At 31.7% G+C, this 19,417-nt stretch overlaps 1 protein-coding gene across 5 annotated transcripts in view; it reads left to right on the top strand.

Annotated features, from left to right (window-relative positions):
• Positions 1-19,417, top strand: part of Edem3 (ER degradation enhancing alpha-mannosidase like protein 3) — a 76,477-nt gene that overhangs the window by 19,543 nt on the left and 37,517 nt on the right. For all 5 annotated transcript variants that reach the window (XM_063240295.1, XM_063240296.1, XM_063240297.1 and 2 more), the window contains 4 exons: positions 4,904-5,016; positions 6,399-6,552; positions 13,537-13,671; positions 16,381-16,486. In XM_063240295.1, coding sequence (XP_063096365.1) covers positions 4,904-5,016; positions 6,399-6,552; positions 13,537-13,671; positions 16,381-16,486 — 508 coding nt within the window. The remainder of the gene's footprint in view (positions 1-4,903; positions 5,017-6,398; positions 6,553-13,536; positions 13,672-16,380; positions 16,487-19,417) is intronic.

A 19,417-nucleotide genomic window follows, 5' to 3' on the forward strand; every position in this document is an offset into this window, starting at 1 on the left:
TTTTCAGAATCAGGTTTTACTTCCTGGTACTGTTTCTATATTCTTTTTTTACTGTGCCAATTTTAGAACAAAGATTTTCAAATCTAATAGCAGTTTAGGAAGATCGCCTGTGATGTTTAAAAAAAAAAAATCGCTGTCCAACTCCCAAATTACTCAGTTTAACTGTTCTGGATGAGTCTCAGTATTATTATTCACCCTTCTAAAGTTTCTTTTTAGCTTTAAAATGAAGCTGTGATTGTGAAAACTTTGGTTGTTTAGACTTTTCTTTGAGACTGGGTCTTGCTGTAAAACTCACCATGTACCCCATACTGAACTCAAACTCCCAGCAATTCTCCTGCCTCAGCCTCCTGAGTGCTGAGATCACAGATGTGAGCCACCACACCTGGCTGTTTATATATTTTTGGCTGGATCAGAGTTTTGAAAATCTTGGCCTCATTTAATGTGTGAGCTACATTGTAATAACTATGAAAAAATACTGTATGTTTTTAGAGATAGAATTTTGCTATGTGGTTCAGGTTAGCATTGAACTCAGTATGTAGCCTGGGCTGACCTCGAACTCACTGAAATCCTCTTGGCTCAGGCTCCATATTGCTAGGATCACAAGAGTACACTGCTATGCCCAGCTTGTATGTTTTGCTTTTGGTTTGGACAAAATATCCTGAAGGCACAAGTGATTACCTGGAAGAATCTAAGTGATGTTACTGACTGGTAATGGTTGCTGGGTAATTCACAGCAGGTCTGCTTTGGTTAGACTGAGTTAGATGAGCAGAAACAGTGCTTGGATAGACCATAGGTGCATTAACCCTGCCTTTCCCATTCTGTCATTTAGCTGTAATTTTCTATATCATGGGTTCCCTATCATTTCTCTATAAATTCCTAATTGATTTTCATAAATTTGGACTTCAGATGTCATATATTTTGTAAAATAATCATTGTTAATGAAAAAGTGATTCCATGTTACATAAACTTCCTACTTTTAAAAATCTGCTGTCCTTTCCAATTAGGCAGCTGTTAGTTATTTTAAAGATTGCATCGTTCGGGCTATTCCTAGTAAATACTTTGTCATTGATTCTAAAGATTTCTGGACGTAGATTTAATATTAGCTTGAATCTCTTCAGAAGTACAGATTATTCAACTTTATTCCAGACATACTGAATCAGAAAGGGGTCTAGCAGCTTGTTTGCAAACAAGCTTCTAGGCAATTCTGACATATGCTAATTTTTGAACTATTACACAATGATGCAATATTTTTTAGATACATACTTTTTATTGTTTTTAAATCAATCATTTCAAAAGTTAATGTGAGCAAATATATTTGTCTTTTCTTTTGAAAAAGTGGGACAAAATTTACTGAAGGACAATCAGAGGAGATCACAGATTCTACAGAAGTCTGCAAGGCCAAACCTGTGCTCAGCTCAGGAGTACCTGGTTTGTACTCCCTGGCAGTGAGCTTCTACCGAGTTTTGCCCCAGACCTCACAGTGTCACAGCACTCTGTGCCTCCTGTGTCTACTGCTACAATTGCTTACAGCCACTAGTGACCTCTCCAGGCTTCTTGCTTATTTGTGTTGCCAGCTTCCCAGAGTTGGGGATGGGGCATTCTGTTTGTGGAGCCTACATCTTCAAGTGTGGTGCATGGCACAAATCATCAGCTTCCCTAGGAGCTTGTTAAAATGCCACATATGAGGTCTTAACTAAAGGTCTGGAAGAGAATCTGATGAAGGACTTTTAAAACTTCAATATAACTAAGTTACCTTGGAAACTGCTAAAATGTAGATTCTAACCCCGTAGTTCCAAGGTGGGACCCAGGAGTCTGTAAACCTGCTAGGATGCCTAGTGGTGCCAAGCAGACCACACTATAAGTAATAAGGCTGGCAATTTGTATTGCTCCTCATAGCAGGGAGGTTCAAGAGGTGATCACATGATATTGATATGTGTGACTTTGACTGGATTATTCAACTTCTCTGGGCCTCTGTTTTCACTCCTACAATAGACAGTCGTCCCTGCTAATTACATTATTTCTCACTAATTTCTAATTCAGAATCAAATAAGTAATACCTATTTATTGAAGCGATCTTTGAAGGAACTAAGAGTAAAGATCAGTAAACTATTACAAATATTTTCAAATACTTTATAAATCTTTAAGTTTTGATCTTATTAAGTGGGAATAAGCAAAGCAACTTACGTATCATTATAGCCTTGAACTGTACAAATTTATTTTGAACTTTTTATCATTATCTTAAACATTTTCTTTTGAATTTAAGCTGAAGGATTAGAGCAAAATTAAAGCACTTTGAAAGTTTTTTGATATTGGGAAGGAATGTTATTTTTTACATTTTGTCAGTACAAATATTAATATTTCTATATAACTTTGTCTTTGTGATTATTTTTTCATTTTGTGATTTAGCAATCAGAAAATATTAATAAGATTCATTACGTGTAGTAGGGCACATAATCTTGTTATTTTTATTTTGATCTCACCATGATGTAAGTAGAATTTCTATTCCTAGAGTTTGATTTTCAAACTTAAACAGTTCCAAAAATCAGCCGTTGAGTTTCTATTGATTGTTACAGAGTCATGCACTAAAATGTTGGGTGTACCCTTGAATTCAACATTACCATGAAATCTCAGGAAAAAATTAAAACAAATTAGATATAATGTGGGAAGAGATGAGAGCTGGATTTATCCTTTTTGAGCTAGAAGTCTAAGAAACTCATTAAATAATGGAGCTATTAGAATGAATTTTCTAGCTAATGTCATACAAAGATAACTGACAACTTTTGCTGTTTTTAGGAACAAATGATACTGGTACTATTCTTTGTTATTTTGATTTTGGGAAAAAGGTTTTTTTTGTTTTTTCAGTTTTAAGATGTGGCACAGACCTTAAACAATACATGTGGAAGGAAGTTTGAATATAAATTTAAGAGGGAAAATTTCTCAAGAGACAGACTAAGGAAAAAAATAAAGTTAACAAAGTGATATTAAAAAGCACTGGTTCCTAGGGTTGAAAAGTAGTATGAGGACCATATGTATCTGCATTTGTTGCTTCAGAATTTTCATGGATTTTGAGATTGAGAAGAAAAAGCAGGGAATTTAAAATCAGATTTCCTACTATATATTACTTAGGAACTCCCTAACTTTTAACTTTTCTTGAATTTTCTGTATATATCCTTATGGGATATTTTATAACTAAATCAGAAGTCTTAGTGATACCAGATCAAGTAAAAAGTACTACAAAATATTATCAGACTAAAAGGCTAGTCAGGTAAAGTTTTTTTTCATGTCTCTGTCTTTTACGTAACATCTAATTTACACTGGAAAATTGAAGCAGCCTCTATAATGGTAGTGACCCCTTCATGGAGCTAATTTTAAGAATTCAGTTTTTAGTTTAGTTAGGATTCTAGACTTACATGATATTAAACACTTGATATTAAGCACTTATTAAGTCAGATACTCTGCTAAAGGTATTTTATATGTGTTATCTCATTCAAGAAAGTAATCTTAAAAGAGCAGTTTTTTGTTTTTTTAATAAAAGAACAGGCTCAGAGATCGAAATCACTTGTTTTGGATCACTTTGATCACACAGGTAGTAAAAGAACCAGAAGTGAAGCAGGATTTTTTTTTTCAGTGCTGGATCCAGTGCAGGGCCTCACATATGCTGTTCTCCACTGTAGTAACGTTAGCGCCGCTCTTTAGGGAATGGGACATCCATCCAGTAAAGGTGGCAGGATCAGTCAGCTGAAGACAGCTTTCTTTTGAGACTAAGCAATATAGTGCTTGATGAACAGGATGATTGTTTTGTTTTGATTTGTAAATCAAATCCCAGGAGAACTTACTTCAATTAGCTTTGTATTATGGGTTTTTATTTGTTTTATCTTTTTTACAATGCTTTGGACTAGAAGTCCCAAGATTTCAAAGATTTTTTGTATTTTGAAACTTTGTCATAGAGGTTGAGCATCCTGAATCCAAAAATCTGAAATTTGAAATGCTTCAAAATCTGAAACATTTTGAGTAATGTTTGCATGATAATCAAAACTCCTGAAATTTCATGTTTTATGGCAAAATTTGGGACATTTGGATTTCAGAATGTTTCAGAGCATTTCCGCTTTTAGAGCTGATTGGATTTTGGATTTTTGGATTAGAGAAGCTCAAATATGTATCAATTTTTTTAAAAAATTTATTTTATTAGTACATATGAGTAATACATAACATTTACATTCCTTATGGGGCATTGGGACACACACCTTTATTCCTTTTTTCATGCTCTTTTCTTCCCTTCCCTTCTCTTCCCCCCATCTCTTGATCTCTTTCGCCTTTGAGGAATAGCTGTCTCACTACTTCCTATGATTTATCTTTTATTTTACTCTTTATTTTTATTTTGTGTTTCTCCTAGAAGAGAAACCATGTGTATCAATTCTTTTGTTGATTGTTTTAAAGTGCCAAAGACACTTTATTGTATCTAAAAAACAGAAGTAGGTAAAGGGCTAACTAAAGTGTAGAAAGATGTACTTTTTTTTTTTCAGTTTTAGGTATTATCACACTTTTTATGTTTAAAGAATACATTATTTTGTTGGTTACTTTTTTTTTTTTTTTTTTTTTTTGGTACCAGGGATGAAATTTATGACTTCGCGCTTGCAAGGCAGGTACCTATGCCGCTGAATGAAATCACTAGACCCTGTTAGTTACTTTTTTTTTTTTTGTCTTTTTCGTTTTTATCGGTACCGGGGATCGAACTCACGACTGCCTGCTTGCAAGGCAGGCGCTTATGCCGCTGAGCTAAATCCCCAGCCCTAGTTACTTTTTTTGAGCCTTGAAGTATAGCTAAGTTGGTTTCATTAGCTCATTCTGATATTTCTCTTTGACTTGGTAGTAAGAACTTTATTTTGTAATTTTCTTCTCCTAGGTATTAAACAAAACTAAAGAATTTGAAGATGCAGTGAGAAAAGTTTTAAGAGACGTTAATTTAGATAATGATGTAGTTGTATCTGTCTTTGAAACAAACATCAGAGTTCTTGGGTAAGTATGTAACTAAAACACTATAGCTATAATTTAATAACAGAAAAACTTAGAATATACTATTTAGTTCTTGAAGGCAGTAAGTTTCTTATGTTTAAAAGATAAAAGTTGTGGTATTATGAAGCTGTGTCTTTGCATGCTATTAGTCACAGATAACAAAGGGCTTTGGAAATACAAGTGTCTTTCAACGTTGTGATTTAAAAATACAGTGAATGGTGCTACCACATACCATCCAGTGGAGAGGGGAAAGGCTGCTAAAAAATTATGGTGACTTCTGATCCACCTTATTCACTGGAGCTAGCGCTATGTAATTTCTATCAAAGTCAAAATGAATGCAAAGTAAATCTTTTGCATTGATTCAGGTGAACAAAACAACCATAACAGTACAACTAAAGACACTTGCTAAAGAGAACTTCCAGACTAATTCAGAAAATGGGAAGGACAACGAGATAAATCTGTTTGAAGCAAGAGAGGAGTACTGTGTGAAGAATTAATGGCGATGCATCTTTTACTATAATATATATTTTTTTATTTAAATATTCACTGTAGGCTGGGGATTTAGTTCAGCAGCATAAGAACCTGCCTTGCAAGCAGGCGGTCCTGAGTTTGATCCCCGGTACTGATAAAAAGATAAAAAAAAAAAAATTAAAATAAATAAATAAATATTCACTGTATTTTTAGATCACATCTTGTAGTTGTAGATGCAAATCAAGATAATGCCTCTGATTTAGTTATTTCATCATAGTTTTTTCATGAGCTTAACATAGTTTGCTAACTTTAGGTAAGGTACCTCTGCAGAGAAACCAAATGAAACTGAATTTGTAGGATTGCCTCTCAGCTAAACAATTTGAGATGTTTTAAAAATGTGAAATTAAAAGATGTGTTACCTCATTTCAGTATTGATAAATTTTTCTATTGATTTCTTTTGTGATATTGCAAATCATTTCTTTTCCTCACAGTCAGTCTTTACTTTGGTTAAATGTAAAAAAAAGTTATTTAACTTTTCAGAGTTTATTGGTTATAATAGAGAGTGAGAGTTAAAGATTTCATGGTGATACAATTACATTTTTAAATTTAAAATTTGTTAAAATTGATATATCACATTTGTTAAAAGAAATGTGATGCCTATGATATTTTTTGTTTTAAGCAGATTTAAGGTACTTACTAATGCCAGACATTTTATAACATAGAGCATTTGATTTATAAAGTATGTTAGCTGTGCAATTATGGTAGTTTTGCCATAAATACTAGTCAGCAAAGAATCAAGTTCTTCTGTAGTCTTCCCTTATGTATGCTAAATTGTTGAAAGTAAAATACACATTTTTAGGTAGTAATTTTTAACTATTGAAGATATGGATTATGTGTTATCTCTGTGATTATAGAGGTCTTTTGGGTGGACACTCACTGGCAATTATGCTGAAAGAAAAAGGTGAATACATGCAGTGGTACAATGATGAACTTCTGCAAATGGCAAAGCAGTTGGGTTACAAACTTTTGCCAGCTTTCAATACTACCAGTGGGCTTCCTTATCCAAGAGTAAGTAATTCTGAAAAAGTACAATAGTCTTTGCTACTTCCTTTGCTGTTTTATAAAACAAATTTTTGTGAACAGAACTATTATTTCTTATTGCCTTGAGGCTGGAAATAAAATGTTTCAAAGCTATATAACAAATTTATGTTGATGTTTCCATTAACTTACATTTGAATGTTGTGAGAATTAGATTAGTTTGTTTTACTGTGTCTCTGCTTAAGAGATTATGCTGCAAAAGAAAGACACAGATGCTACACTGGAGCTTTGGCGAGAATTGTTTGTGTTGAAGTTATAGTTGAAACAGTGAGGGCAGGTAGGCATTCCTCTCTGGAGAGGAAACACAGAGAACACAAGACAGACCAGAGCATGAGAAGGAAGTAGAGTTGTTGTGGAGAGCATTCACAGATCTCAGAAACAAAGCATAATGTAGTGGGTAGTATTAAAACATCAAAAGAAGGAGATACTCTAGCAAGCTTGAAGACATTTGGGCACAGACAGCCTTGAATGATGTAATGTGGTAGATTAAAGGGCGGAGGGAAGATTCAGAATAAATGATAAGTAGATACAGACCATTTATTGCTGTGGGATTTTGTTTGTTTTTTGGAGACAGGATCTCACTGTGTAGTTTAAACTGGCCTTGGAACTCACTATGTAGCCCAGTATGGCCTTGAACTGACAGTGATCCTACTGGCGCAGCTTCCCAAGGACCGGGCTTACAGGTGCATGCCACCATGCCTGGCTTTGTTGTGTTCAGAGTTAGTTAAAGGAGAGTTGGCAGCAGAACGAGTTGAGGGAATATTTTTTATTTTTCCATCAAGACAGTTTTTTTTTTTTATGTGAAACAGAGGGAAAGAAGCCATTGATAAAAAGTGCTTCTGATTAGTTCATTATTTATTAACACTTATTCTTTCTCTTGTCCAAGATAAATACCATGACTATTATCAAACTTCGTTATTTTTCCTTTTCTTATTGTTTCTATATTGAAGTCAATATAATTTTGTATTATTTTTATTCCTAAACTACTGTAAATGCTTATCTAATTTTCTATGGTTTATGATTAAAGGCACTTAGAAAATTAGTATTACTAAAACAACCGCTGTTAAATTGTCTTTAAAAAATTTTACTATTTTATTGAATTTGTGTTAACATTGAGAATTCTTTGTAGTTTGGCAGTAGATTGTTTTTTCCCACATTCTATACTCCAGTGAAATCAGTTTTCCATCTCCGCCAAAAGAGACTATAGTGTTCCCCCAGAACCCTTAGGGGTTTTTTTTTCCTGTTTCATCCTTTTAGGCTCTATTTCTTGGCATACTCTCTTTACTGGTGTAAATCAAAGAAGGCTTATTTTCTTCAACAAGAAGTCACCTTGACTAGATAGATCATGCAGAATGATAGAAGATGATGCTGTGCAAACTGAAGGTCACATCTCATTCGTTTACCCATTAGTTTTAGTTGGTCATGACCAGCACTTTTTGTTCAATGGAATGGACTAGATTTAAATATCTAATTATTTTATCTTCTAGTTTTTGGTATTTTAAAATAGTTGTCCTGTGTGAACACTTCTATATACATCTTTTTATACGTTTCTTATTTCTTCTTTAGGATGAATTACTATGAGAGGGAATCAGAGAGTGGGGGACTTTTAAGACTAGGTAATTATTATCCAGTTGTTTTCCAGAAAGATTGTTTTATACTTCCTCAGTGTTACTATAGAAGTGTATATGCAATCATACTGTTGCTAACACAGTATATCATCATGCTTTTGTCAGCTAAATAAGGAAAAAAATTTACTTTAATATCAATTTCTTTGTTAGTGAAATTAAATTTCTTTTTCTTATAACTTACTAAAATTAGAAGCAGAGTTATTTTAAGCAATATGCAGACATTTACTTAGTTAAATTTATTTTTAGTAAATATTTTTAGTTTTTGTTATAAACAGAGGTGCTGGATTTTGAAAAATCAAGCATATCTTTTCTTTTACTATTATACAAAAAGCACATATAGAATTGATATAGAAGAAACTATGAATATTATAGTAAATTTTAAAAATGTTTTAGAAGACAATTACATAAGAAAATAGTTTCTCCTCTATATACACTTAGTGACTACTTCTGTTCGTGAAAACTTGCACAGTCTTTCATAGATATTATAAATTGATATAATTCATATTAATTTGCATACACTGAGTTTGCTAAACAAAAATGTTGGCGTAAGAGTTAGTGGTCATTTTTAAACCTTGTCTACATTTTGTAATGTCATTTCTTTAAAGGCATTAAAAGCAATTTGCTTCATTTTCAAATAAATCGTATTGCTAAATTGAGTAAATTATATAACATGGATTTATTAGGAACTCTATCCATATACATATTATATACATAAGAATTTTCAAGATTGGAAATAGGTAATATAGGCAATTTATACTTTATTAAATTTATACCTTGTAATTTATTCTTTGCTAAAAGGTGAAAACTTGTTAGTAAAAACTTGGTAGTAAAGAAAAGTGTGTGTTTTTGGTGAAAGGATGGAAAACAACATTCCATATAAATAGAATCCAAAAGCAGAATAAATATCTGTATTCATATCTCACAATGAAGACTTATACACAAACTTAGTCTGAAGAGGCAAAAGCTACTACACAGTGGTAAAGGGAACAATCCACCAAGAAGGTTTAACAATTGTTAATTTATATTCATGGAGTATAACTGTTCTCAGTTTCATAAAATAAGTATTGTTCAGCAGGCCTCAGTACAATAACAAGTGGGTGACTTCAGTGTTCCACCAACAGAGAGGGCATCATCCAAACAAAATATCCAGCAATGCATTAATAGAATTAACACCAAAGATCAAGTAAACTTCACAGAGATCTATAGAACATTCCATTCAACAACTGTATAGTATGAATTATTCTCAGCAACTCATGAAACTTTTTCAAAATAGATATTTTAAACTGTTAGAGCAAGTCAAATTCAATTAAAAAATTGAAATAATTTCTTGTATTTTACCAGACTATAATGGAATAAACCTAGAAATCAATAATAAGAGAAACTATGTAAACACATAGAAATTGAACAGTTTGCTTTTAAACAGTCAGTCAGTTGTTCAATAAATCAAAGGGGAAATCAAATGAAAATGGAAATTTAATATACCAGAATCTTTAGGATATAGGGGAGATAGTTTTAAGACATAAGTTTATAGCTGTGAGTGCTATTAAAAACAACAGAGAGATAAGTAAATAACCTAACGATTCATCTCTGGGTCTTAGAAAAACTAAACAAACCCAATAGAAGGAAAGAAATAATAAGATACTATAAGAGCAATAGAAAAGATCGATGAAACAATTGATTCTTTGAAAAAATAAGCAAGATTGATAAACCCTTAACCAAACTAACCAAAAGAAAAAAGAGAGATAACCAAATCAATAAAATTAGAGATGAAAAAGGAAGTAGTATAACAGACACCACTGAAATCAAGAGGATCATTAGTAACTATTTAAAGACTGATAGTGCAGTAAATTGAAGAATCAAGAAGAAATGGGTAAATTTCTAGACACCTATAAACCAACAAAATATAAAAATCCTCATCAGAGCAATAAGCTGTGAGATTGAATCAGTAATAAAAAGACTCCTAACAAATAACAGGACAAGATGAGTTTACTACTGAACTTTACCAGACTTTGACACTAATGCTTTTCAAACTGTTCCATGAATAAAAAAGGAAAGGAATGCTTTCCAAATTCACTCTGAGTCCAGAATCACCTTTAATCCAGAACCAGAAAAGGGCACAGCAAAAAAAGAATATTATAGACCAATATCCTTGATGGACATAGATGCAAAAATCCATGCAAAATGCTTGCAAACTGAATTCAATACATTAAGAAGATCATACACCATGATCAAGTTGGTTTCATTCCAGTATGGTTCAGCATTTACAAATCAGTAAACATAATGTACCACATAAATAGAATAAATGTAAAAATCATATGATCATTTTAATTGATGGAGAAAGCCTTTGACAAAATTCAACATCCACATATGATAAGAGCCCTAAAGTAACTAGGTACAGAAGCATTATACCTTAACATAATAAAGACTATATATGATAAATCAGTAGCCAAAATCATACTGAATGGGAAAAAACAAAAATATTTTCTCTAAAATCAGGAATGAGATAAGGGTATTCAGTTTCACCACTCCTATTCAATAAATTACTGTGCTTAAAATTTTAGAGCAGTTCGGCAAGAGAAAGAAGTAAAAGGATACACATAAGAAAAGAAGAAGCCAAATGATCTTTGAATTTGCATTTAAAGGAGTGGAAAATTTAAATGATCTGATGTGGATAGTTGTTTTAAGAAATAACCTTTTATGTAATTTTGTAGCAATCATCTTGATTGTAAGGGCTGTAATTCAATATGTAAATAATATACAAAAAATTTTAACATGTGAAAAGTTTTTAATATACTAAAACTTTGATTTAAAGTATTTTTTCTTATGGGAAAAGACACTAAAAATGGAATATAAATGTTTATTTTTTTATTTTGATACTGCCTTCTCATGACTGTTCCCTGAATTTTACCATGCTTAGTTTACTACTACTCCCAATCTAGTAATATTTCTTCTAAATTTTGTTTTTTTTTTGTAATCTTTATTTTAAAGAGAATAAAACCAAGCAAAATAAAACAGGATAAAGCCAATCCAAACAAAGCAGTGTAAGTGATACAGAACTTCAAAACAAGATAATAGGAAATCAACAATGGTTACCATAATGCCTCTTGTCTTCAAAATAGCTGCCCATAACTTCAGACATAGTAAAAATCAAACAAAACAAAATAAAGTAGAACTAATAGAAACAAAACAATGAATGCATTAAAGGACTTCAAAATAAGATAATGGGAAATACAAAATGGCTACCATAATATATCTTGTTACCTTTGAAGTAGCTGCCCATGCCTTCAGATATAATAAAATCAAACAAAACAAATAAAACCAACCCCCAAAAAACAATGACAATGATACAAGATTTCAAAACAAAAGATAATAGAAATTTAACAGTGGCTACCACCTTCAGAAGGAGATGCCCCATAGGTGCTATGTATTACTATCCTCCAGACAGGTGACCAGACTACCAGCTTTAGGCCTGCAAAGTCAGTGAAACACTAAACACTACAAGCATTAAACTGTATTTTACCTCAGTAGCCATGATTGCAGTCTGTGTTTCTCCAGATCAGCTGGCCGCGTACAGGGAGAGAGAAGGGATGTTGACTCTTGTTTCCCAGCCCGCTTGCTGAAAGGGGCTGCTGTCTAGTTCTCCCTGCAGCAGTCCACTCACGGCGCCAACTCACAGGGAGAGTATGGCTTCTTGTTGGCTTCTTGTTCCCTTCCCCTGCAGAGGCCAGCAAGAAGCCAAGCCCTCCATGTGAGTTGGCACCATGTGCGGGCCGCTGAAGGGAAAACCAGACACCAGCCTTTTTCTGTGAGTCAGTACCATTCACGACTTGAAGGGAAGAGAACAAGAAGCCAACGCGAAATTTTGTATTTTTTGATCCATCTTTTTGTTTGACATTTAATTCTTAGCTATCTCCTCTGTATACATATCTCTCTTATTTACTTGTCTGCATTTTAAGGTCCTTTATGGCAAGGACATATTTCTTTATGTCTTACCATAATACGAAATATATAGTAGGTAAGTAATAAATATTGATCAGTTGGTTGCAGTAGTTAATAGAACTAGGCAGTATTTCTCACTTGCGATTCTTACTACAAATATGTATAAAGTTTTTATATTTTACTGTAATACTAAATTTTTATTTGATGGTTGAGAATTGATTCACTTTGAGCTTATTATGCATAATAAAAGCTTTCAGTTTTAGATCTGTGGATGGGGATATAGACAGCTTATGGTAGTAGGGCATTCTTTCCATTCCTATTCATCAAGGACTACCTAAAACTAGTTAATCTTCCTGACATACAAACAAAGATGAATTTCGGTGGAGGTGAAATGGTATTTCCAGGCTAAAAACATGTGGGAATACCTTAAGTGACATTCTGGGAAGAGAGGTAAATGGCAGTACTGAAGACAATATACAGTGGTCAACTCCCCATGTCTTACCTACATTTTACTCTTGTTTTGTTTTGTTCTTGAGTGGATATTTGTTTTAGAAATGCCTAGAGTATGTTGATTGGACACTATTAAGGTGAGAAACATACTGAGTAATGAGTTTTTATATATGAACCAAAGTATCAATCTATTTGAGCTTTTTGTAAGAGTCTTAACAACTGAGAACATATGCACACTCTTTTACATTTGTGTGTGGCTTTTTTTGGTTTTTATTCTAAATCCTTAACATATATATCTTTTTGGGATTTATTTAGTGCTGAAAAGATTCTAGTGTTAATCTAGTGTTAATTTCTGATGATGTTGGTTCCAATTAACCTAGATTAATGTTTGTAGTATTCTTTGGTTATCTTCAAGTTACAAAATAAGTATCCCTTGGGAAAAAAAGAATCCTTGTTTTGCTAGCTTGCCAAGAGAGACAGTATAGTCTGTATTTTAGCTTCTAAAATCTTTAACAAAAAAATCAATCTCTTCAAATGTATACCATTACAATCAAGTTTTTTCTCTGTGAAAAATTCTCAAACAGTATTTCTTTTAAAGCTGGTCTGTTCTTCTGTTGTTGAAGTAACTAGTTCAAACTGTCTAGAGAAAAAAATTGTTAAAAATTATTATGGAAGGTGTTTTTCTATGTAATTGTTATGATGATTTTGTGTTTTGATGTCATTGAGGAACAAACTAAATAAAAACTTATTTACCCCATTAATTTTATGTGCTTACAATATATTTCTGTAGATGTTAATTGGAAAGTCACAAAATCATCGGCTTGAACTTCAATAATTTCATGAGTTATTTTCATGACTTAATAAAAATTCTCAATAAGCAGTTTTATCCAAATTGTATATTGATAGTTGTTAATGCTTATATTTTGGTTGTATTTAGATCAATTTAAAATTTGGCATCAGAAAACCAGAAGCTCGGACAGGAACTGAAACAGATACCTGTACAGCTTGTGCAGGTACCTTGATCCTTGAGTTTGCTGCTTTAAGTCGCTTCACTGGAGCTACAATATTTGAGGTGTGCTTTTCATGGTCTTTGATCTGGGTATTGGGCATTTCTAACTTTTTATTTGTTTTCTATTGGTTAGGGTTATCAGAGGATTACTGTTTAGATAAACTTCTTATCTAAATTCCATTATATAGTTTTTGATTGTCAGAAACATAAAAGTCATTGTGAGCCAGGCATGTTAATATAACTTGACAATGTGCACAAACTATGAAGTAAAATTTTAATTTCGTTTTTTGAAGATTGTTTATGTATATCATATAAATTTGGTAGCTCCTTTATATCATCAATTTCTAATATGAAATGCTATCTCTTTTTATTTAGTAGATTTCCAAATGGTTGATTGTACTTCTAGCATATTCACTAATCTAAAACAGTGAAATTTTTGCATTTAAATCCTGATTAAAAGTCTAATTTATAAATTTGTTTACTCCAGTTGAAATATCATTCATTTTCCCAAAGCCTTAATATCCCCCACATAGTTTTTATGGTCTAGCTATTACTCACATTTAGGAAAAAAATCTATGTTATTGAACTGTAGTAATTATATAAATAGCCTCTTTCAAATATATGACTTGGGCAAATTTAAAAATTATAACAAATGATCCACATAGCAGAGAAATAGAGAATATATTCCAGCTTTTCAGACATTGGATCTGAATATAAATAAAAATAGAATGGTCTTTGTGTTTTTTAATATGTATGTTCAGATGTTTGGGAGACAGATTTGTATTTGATTGGTTTATCTTTTAAACTAAAATTTTATTCTATACCTAGGTGATAAATGTGACCTTTCACTAAAAAGTATAGCTATTTTGCATGCTTTTAAGTGTGAGCTCTAAATTTTGTAAGATAATGTTGCATTTACAGGTGAAGAAAATCAGACTTCAGGAGGATAAGTGAGGTGGCACACACCTGTGATCTCAGCTACTTGGGAGACTGAGGCAGGAGGCTCACAAGTTTATGGCCAGTGTGGGCATCTTAGCAAGGCCCTGTCTCAAAACAGGGTTTGGTCTGGGTGTGATGGCACATGCCTGTAATCCCAGGACTTTGGAGGCTGAGGCAGAAGAACTGTTGCAAGTTCAAGGATAATCTGGGCTGCATAGTGAGTTGAAGGCCAGTGTGAAGTATAATGTGTGACCTTCTTTCAAAAAACAAAACAAACAAACAAAATGGATGGAGGGGTGGTTGGGAATATAGCCCTATAGTAGAACAATTGATAGCATAGTGTAGCCCAGGGTTTTATACTAATACTAAAAGAAAAAAAATAATCCGCCTTTCTAAATTCAAAACTCAAGGTCTTTCCATTAGCTATTTTGTGATTATGAATAAGTCATTGAAAATCATAATTTATTTTTTATTTTTTATTTTTATCAGTACCAGGGATTGAACTCACGACTGTGCACTTGCAAGGCAGGCGCTTATGCCACTGAGCTAAATCCCCAGCCCCGAAAATCATAATTTTTTAAACTTTGATTTGCAGTAATTTATTTTTAGAGAAGCAAACTGATGCAATTGACAGAACATTGATTTAATAGAAGGTTGAGAAACTAAGTCCGTGGGCCAAATCCAGCCACTGCCTATTTTTGTTCAAAAAGAAAAAAGTTTCACTGGAACATGGCTTATGGGAGTTACTTATTTTTCTGAAAGGTTATTTTGTGTTATAGTGACAAGTTGAGAAGTTGTGACCAATGATAATATGACTGCGATCCTTAATTTACTATCTGACTTTTATAAAAAAGTTTGCTGATACTTGGTCTAATATATGAAGAGATTTGATCTTTTGTACTACTTGTCTTATAATTCAGATTTACATTTTGGTTAGATCTTTAATTTTACTGGGCATGGTTTTTAACAGTAAAATAAGAATAGGGAAGTATAATCTGTACCAAATTTCTGGATGTAGTTAAAGTTGAAATATGCTTTGCTTAAAAAAAATCAGCATAATTGAGTGAAGAATTAAAACTATTTTATACTCTTTAAATCTACAAAGTAGCAAATTAGTTTCGTGATTTTTTAATTTTATAGTAGTACTTCTACAATGCTAAATAAGTTCATCCTCTGAATTTAATTTAGAAACTTAGCTATACATGCATGCCCTTTGCTTTTATACTTTGTAACGTTTTTATCTAAAATTAAGAATTTGATTAGAAATCACTTTAGTGTCTAATGGATAAAAATAAATCAAGAAAAATTACTATAAAATTTTAAGTTCGTTATTACTAAATATTCATTAGCCTAGTTGGCTTACTATCTTTTCACTAACAAAGCTGCATATCATCAAAAAGTAGAATCTAAACTGTATCAAAGATAGTATACCAACTTCGAAATAGAAAGTTGAAAAACTAAATCTTTTAGTTTTCTAAATAAGTATATTTAAGGAGAGTTTCACTTTGCATTTAAATTATAGAAATTACTTTGACAAATGAATCTAATTATGGCCAGTGACTAATATAATTTAATCATACATATATATGAATATGCACTTGAATCTCAGGAATAGATGAACATGGATGATCGCAAAGTGAGATCACTGCCACATAAAAAACAGTTCACTGGTCAAAAAGAACCAAGATACAACTTTAAGGAAACTTATATTACAAATAATTATTTTAGGAATTTTACTTAATTCTTAAAACATTCTGTAGACCTTCATTTTCTTTCCTTTTTATTTCTTTCAAAGATGTGCCATTTCTTTATGCTTTTTCTTTTTAATTATAGGAATATGCAAGAAAAGCTCTTGATTTTCTATGGGAAAAAAGACAGCGAAGTAGTAATTTAGTGGGTGTGACTATCAATATTCATACTGGAGATTGGGTACGGAAAGGTATGTAAGTTGGGCTTTTAAATCAAGCTTTCATGTCATCAAAATAGTTGAGAAATAAAGGATTTTCATTTGTTAAAACAATCTTTGGAAGAGTATACTATTTGAGACCTTAAGGTTATAAGCATTATTGGTAAAGGGTATAGGTGAAACACTAGAATTAACTTCTTTGCAATTAGAGAATCAGGGTATCTCAGATATTACACATTAAGATGTATTTTAGTGAATATATTTAATGATATTGCCAATTTTTATCTCTTCCTTTCCAGAAATAGATTATTTTATTAATAGAACAGAGCATAGATTCTGGAGCCATATTGTTAGAATTTAAATCATGTGAGCTTGGCAAAGTTCATTTAATTTCTGTTGCCTTTCTATCCTTATCTATAAAATGTGAATATTAATAGTACTTCATAGAATTATTACGAGGATTATCTGAGTTAATATAAAACACAGGACACTGGCTGGTATATTTTATACTTACTGTAAAGTAAGTTCTCATGGTGATGTTAGACTCTTTGATTAATAATTTTACTTCTGGGAATCTATCCTAAAAAATAATAAAAACCATTTTTGTACCCAAAGATGTTCATCACATAATTGCAATATTGGAAGGCTGGGAAATAATCTTAGTGACCATCAGTAAACTAATATCTAAGGAAATTATTTTGCATTAGTGTTGGAATATTAAGTAATTTAATGATTTGGAAACAAACATACAACAATATCATATGAAAATAAGACATGGCATTATATAAATAAGATGATTTTATATTTATAAAATGCTTTTATAAAACAAGCATTAAGGAATGAAAATATCTAAAATATTCCTAATAAGACTATTTTTCGTACACATTTCTCTATTTTTCAGAATGCTTACCTTATTTATGTACAATAAAAAATTATGTGTAATTTAAAATTATATAACTATTAAACATTAACGTTATTATCTCTTTAATATTACAGATTTTTTGTTGTGTTTAGAAAAAAGGTCTCAAAAATATTTAAAAAATAAAGAAAGAAAGAAACAGGGTCTCACTATATAGTCCAGGCTGGCCTTAAACTCATTGGGTAGCCCAGGCTGGCCTCAATCTCATGGTGATCTTGTCTCAGCCTCCTGAGTGCTGGGATTACAGGTGTGCGATACCATAACCAGCCTTATAAAATTTTTTGGAAGTTTTACGTAAGTGGTTCCTGAAAGAGCTCTAAATATTGGCTTCAAAACTTGGTATGGACCTCAGATGTAAATTAGCCACAATTAGTTTTAATTAATCATACTCTATGACTGACCTATTTTCTTCAGTCAACTTTAGTCACAAAATCACCCAGTGATGAGCCTTTCATTGCCACTTATTTGGCAGCATACTACTACTACATGGGTTCTTGATTCCCTTCACCTTTGTAATCCAAAACTCTGCCTCTTCCCAACTAAAACATAACTGATTGTTAGGTTGATCTTTCTTTTTCTTTCCCTTTAATGAATTTTTCTGCGTTTATAGGTATTTCTAAAGAGTATATTGTTTTGTTTTAAATTTTATTAAAGAAATAACTTTATTCTGAGGAATACATATATGACATATGTATCATTTTGAGTCTTTGCTCAATACATTGCTAAGACTCAAGCTTATTATTGCATGAAGTTGTGATTATTTTTGGCTGTTCTGCTGTATTTTAGTAGTCTAATAAACCATGATTTATTTGCAAAGTGTTTGCAGAATTTTACTATTGTGAAGAGTACTGTTGTGAATATTTTTGTAGTTGCTTCTCTTGTATAAAAATTTCTCTCATCTATGTATTTTTGAAAAGTTTTTAGGGCATAGCATAAGTTAATGTTCAGCTTTGGAAGATAATGTCAAATTGTTTTCCAAGATTATTTCACCTCTTTATACTTTCACCAACAATATAGAAGAGGTTCTGTAGATTGACATTCTCTCTAATGCTATAGTTTTAGACTTAAAATTTTGCCAGCCTTATAGGTGTGTAAGAGATATCTTATTGTTTGATTTGTGTTTACTTGATCACTAATGACGTGCAACGCATCTTCAAATTTATTTGCTATATATATATTTTTATTTTTATGTTGTTTTCCTATTTGCTTTGGATTAACTTATGGTTTTTTAAAACAATTTTTATAAAAACTACATATTCCAATATTCTTTGTTGTATTGCAGATCTTCTAATTTACTGTTTGTATTTTCACTTTAAATTCTTTTTAGTACTTAATTTTTAACATAATAACATTTATTAGTCTTTTATGATCAATACTGTGTGCCTTGCTTAAAAGTCTTTCTTTAACCAGAGGTATAAAATTAGGTATTCACTATGATATTAACAGTTTCAAAGTTTTATTACTGATATTGAAGTTCTTAAACTATCTAGCGTGAATTTGTGTTTGTAATGTAAAATAAAACTTTGCACAAATTTCTTCTTTCTTTGAGTGTTTACAAATATGGAAGGACATTAAAATTTTAAATATTATTTATAATTTAAAAATCTGTATATTATATATATGATACTTAATTGCCTATATTAAACTTATCCTTCAAATTTCAATATTCCTTTTGACCTAGCCCATCATCAGTGTTTTGTAAATGTTCCATATGTGGTTAAAAAAAGTTTTTTTTTTCTAGTCGTTGGATGCAGAATTCTGTGTGTCATTTTGGTAATTTTATCTAGATCATACTACTTCTCTGTTTACTTGACCTATCAAGAATAAGAAAGACAGACAAAATTTTTAACACTGATCCTTTTATATTTCTTTTCTTGCTTTATGTATTATGTTTAGTGCTTGGGGCCATTTTGTTGGGTGCTTTTATGTTATTTTAAAAACACACATGTACATATGCATGAAGCACTTTTAAAGCTATGACTCCAGCTGCAGTGTATTCATTTTAAAATTCTGTGTCTTTTTAGTTAACACTTTTTTATTTTTGG

Source organism: Cavia porcellus, unplaced genomic scaffold (genome assembly GCF_034190915.1).
Source record: "Cavia porcellus strain 051 isolate PalLab524CR breed Dunkin Hartley unplaced genomic scaffold, mCavPor4.1 scaffold_29, whole genome shotgun sequence".
Taxonomy (NCBI): domain Eukaryota; kingdom Metazoa; phylum Chordata; class Mammalia; order Rodentia; family Caviidae; genus Cavia; species Cavia porcellus.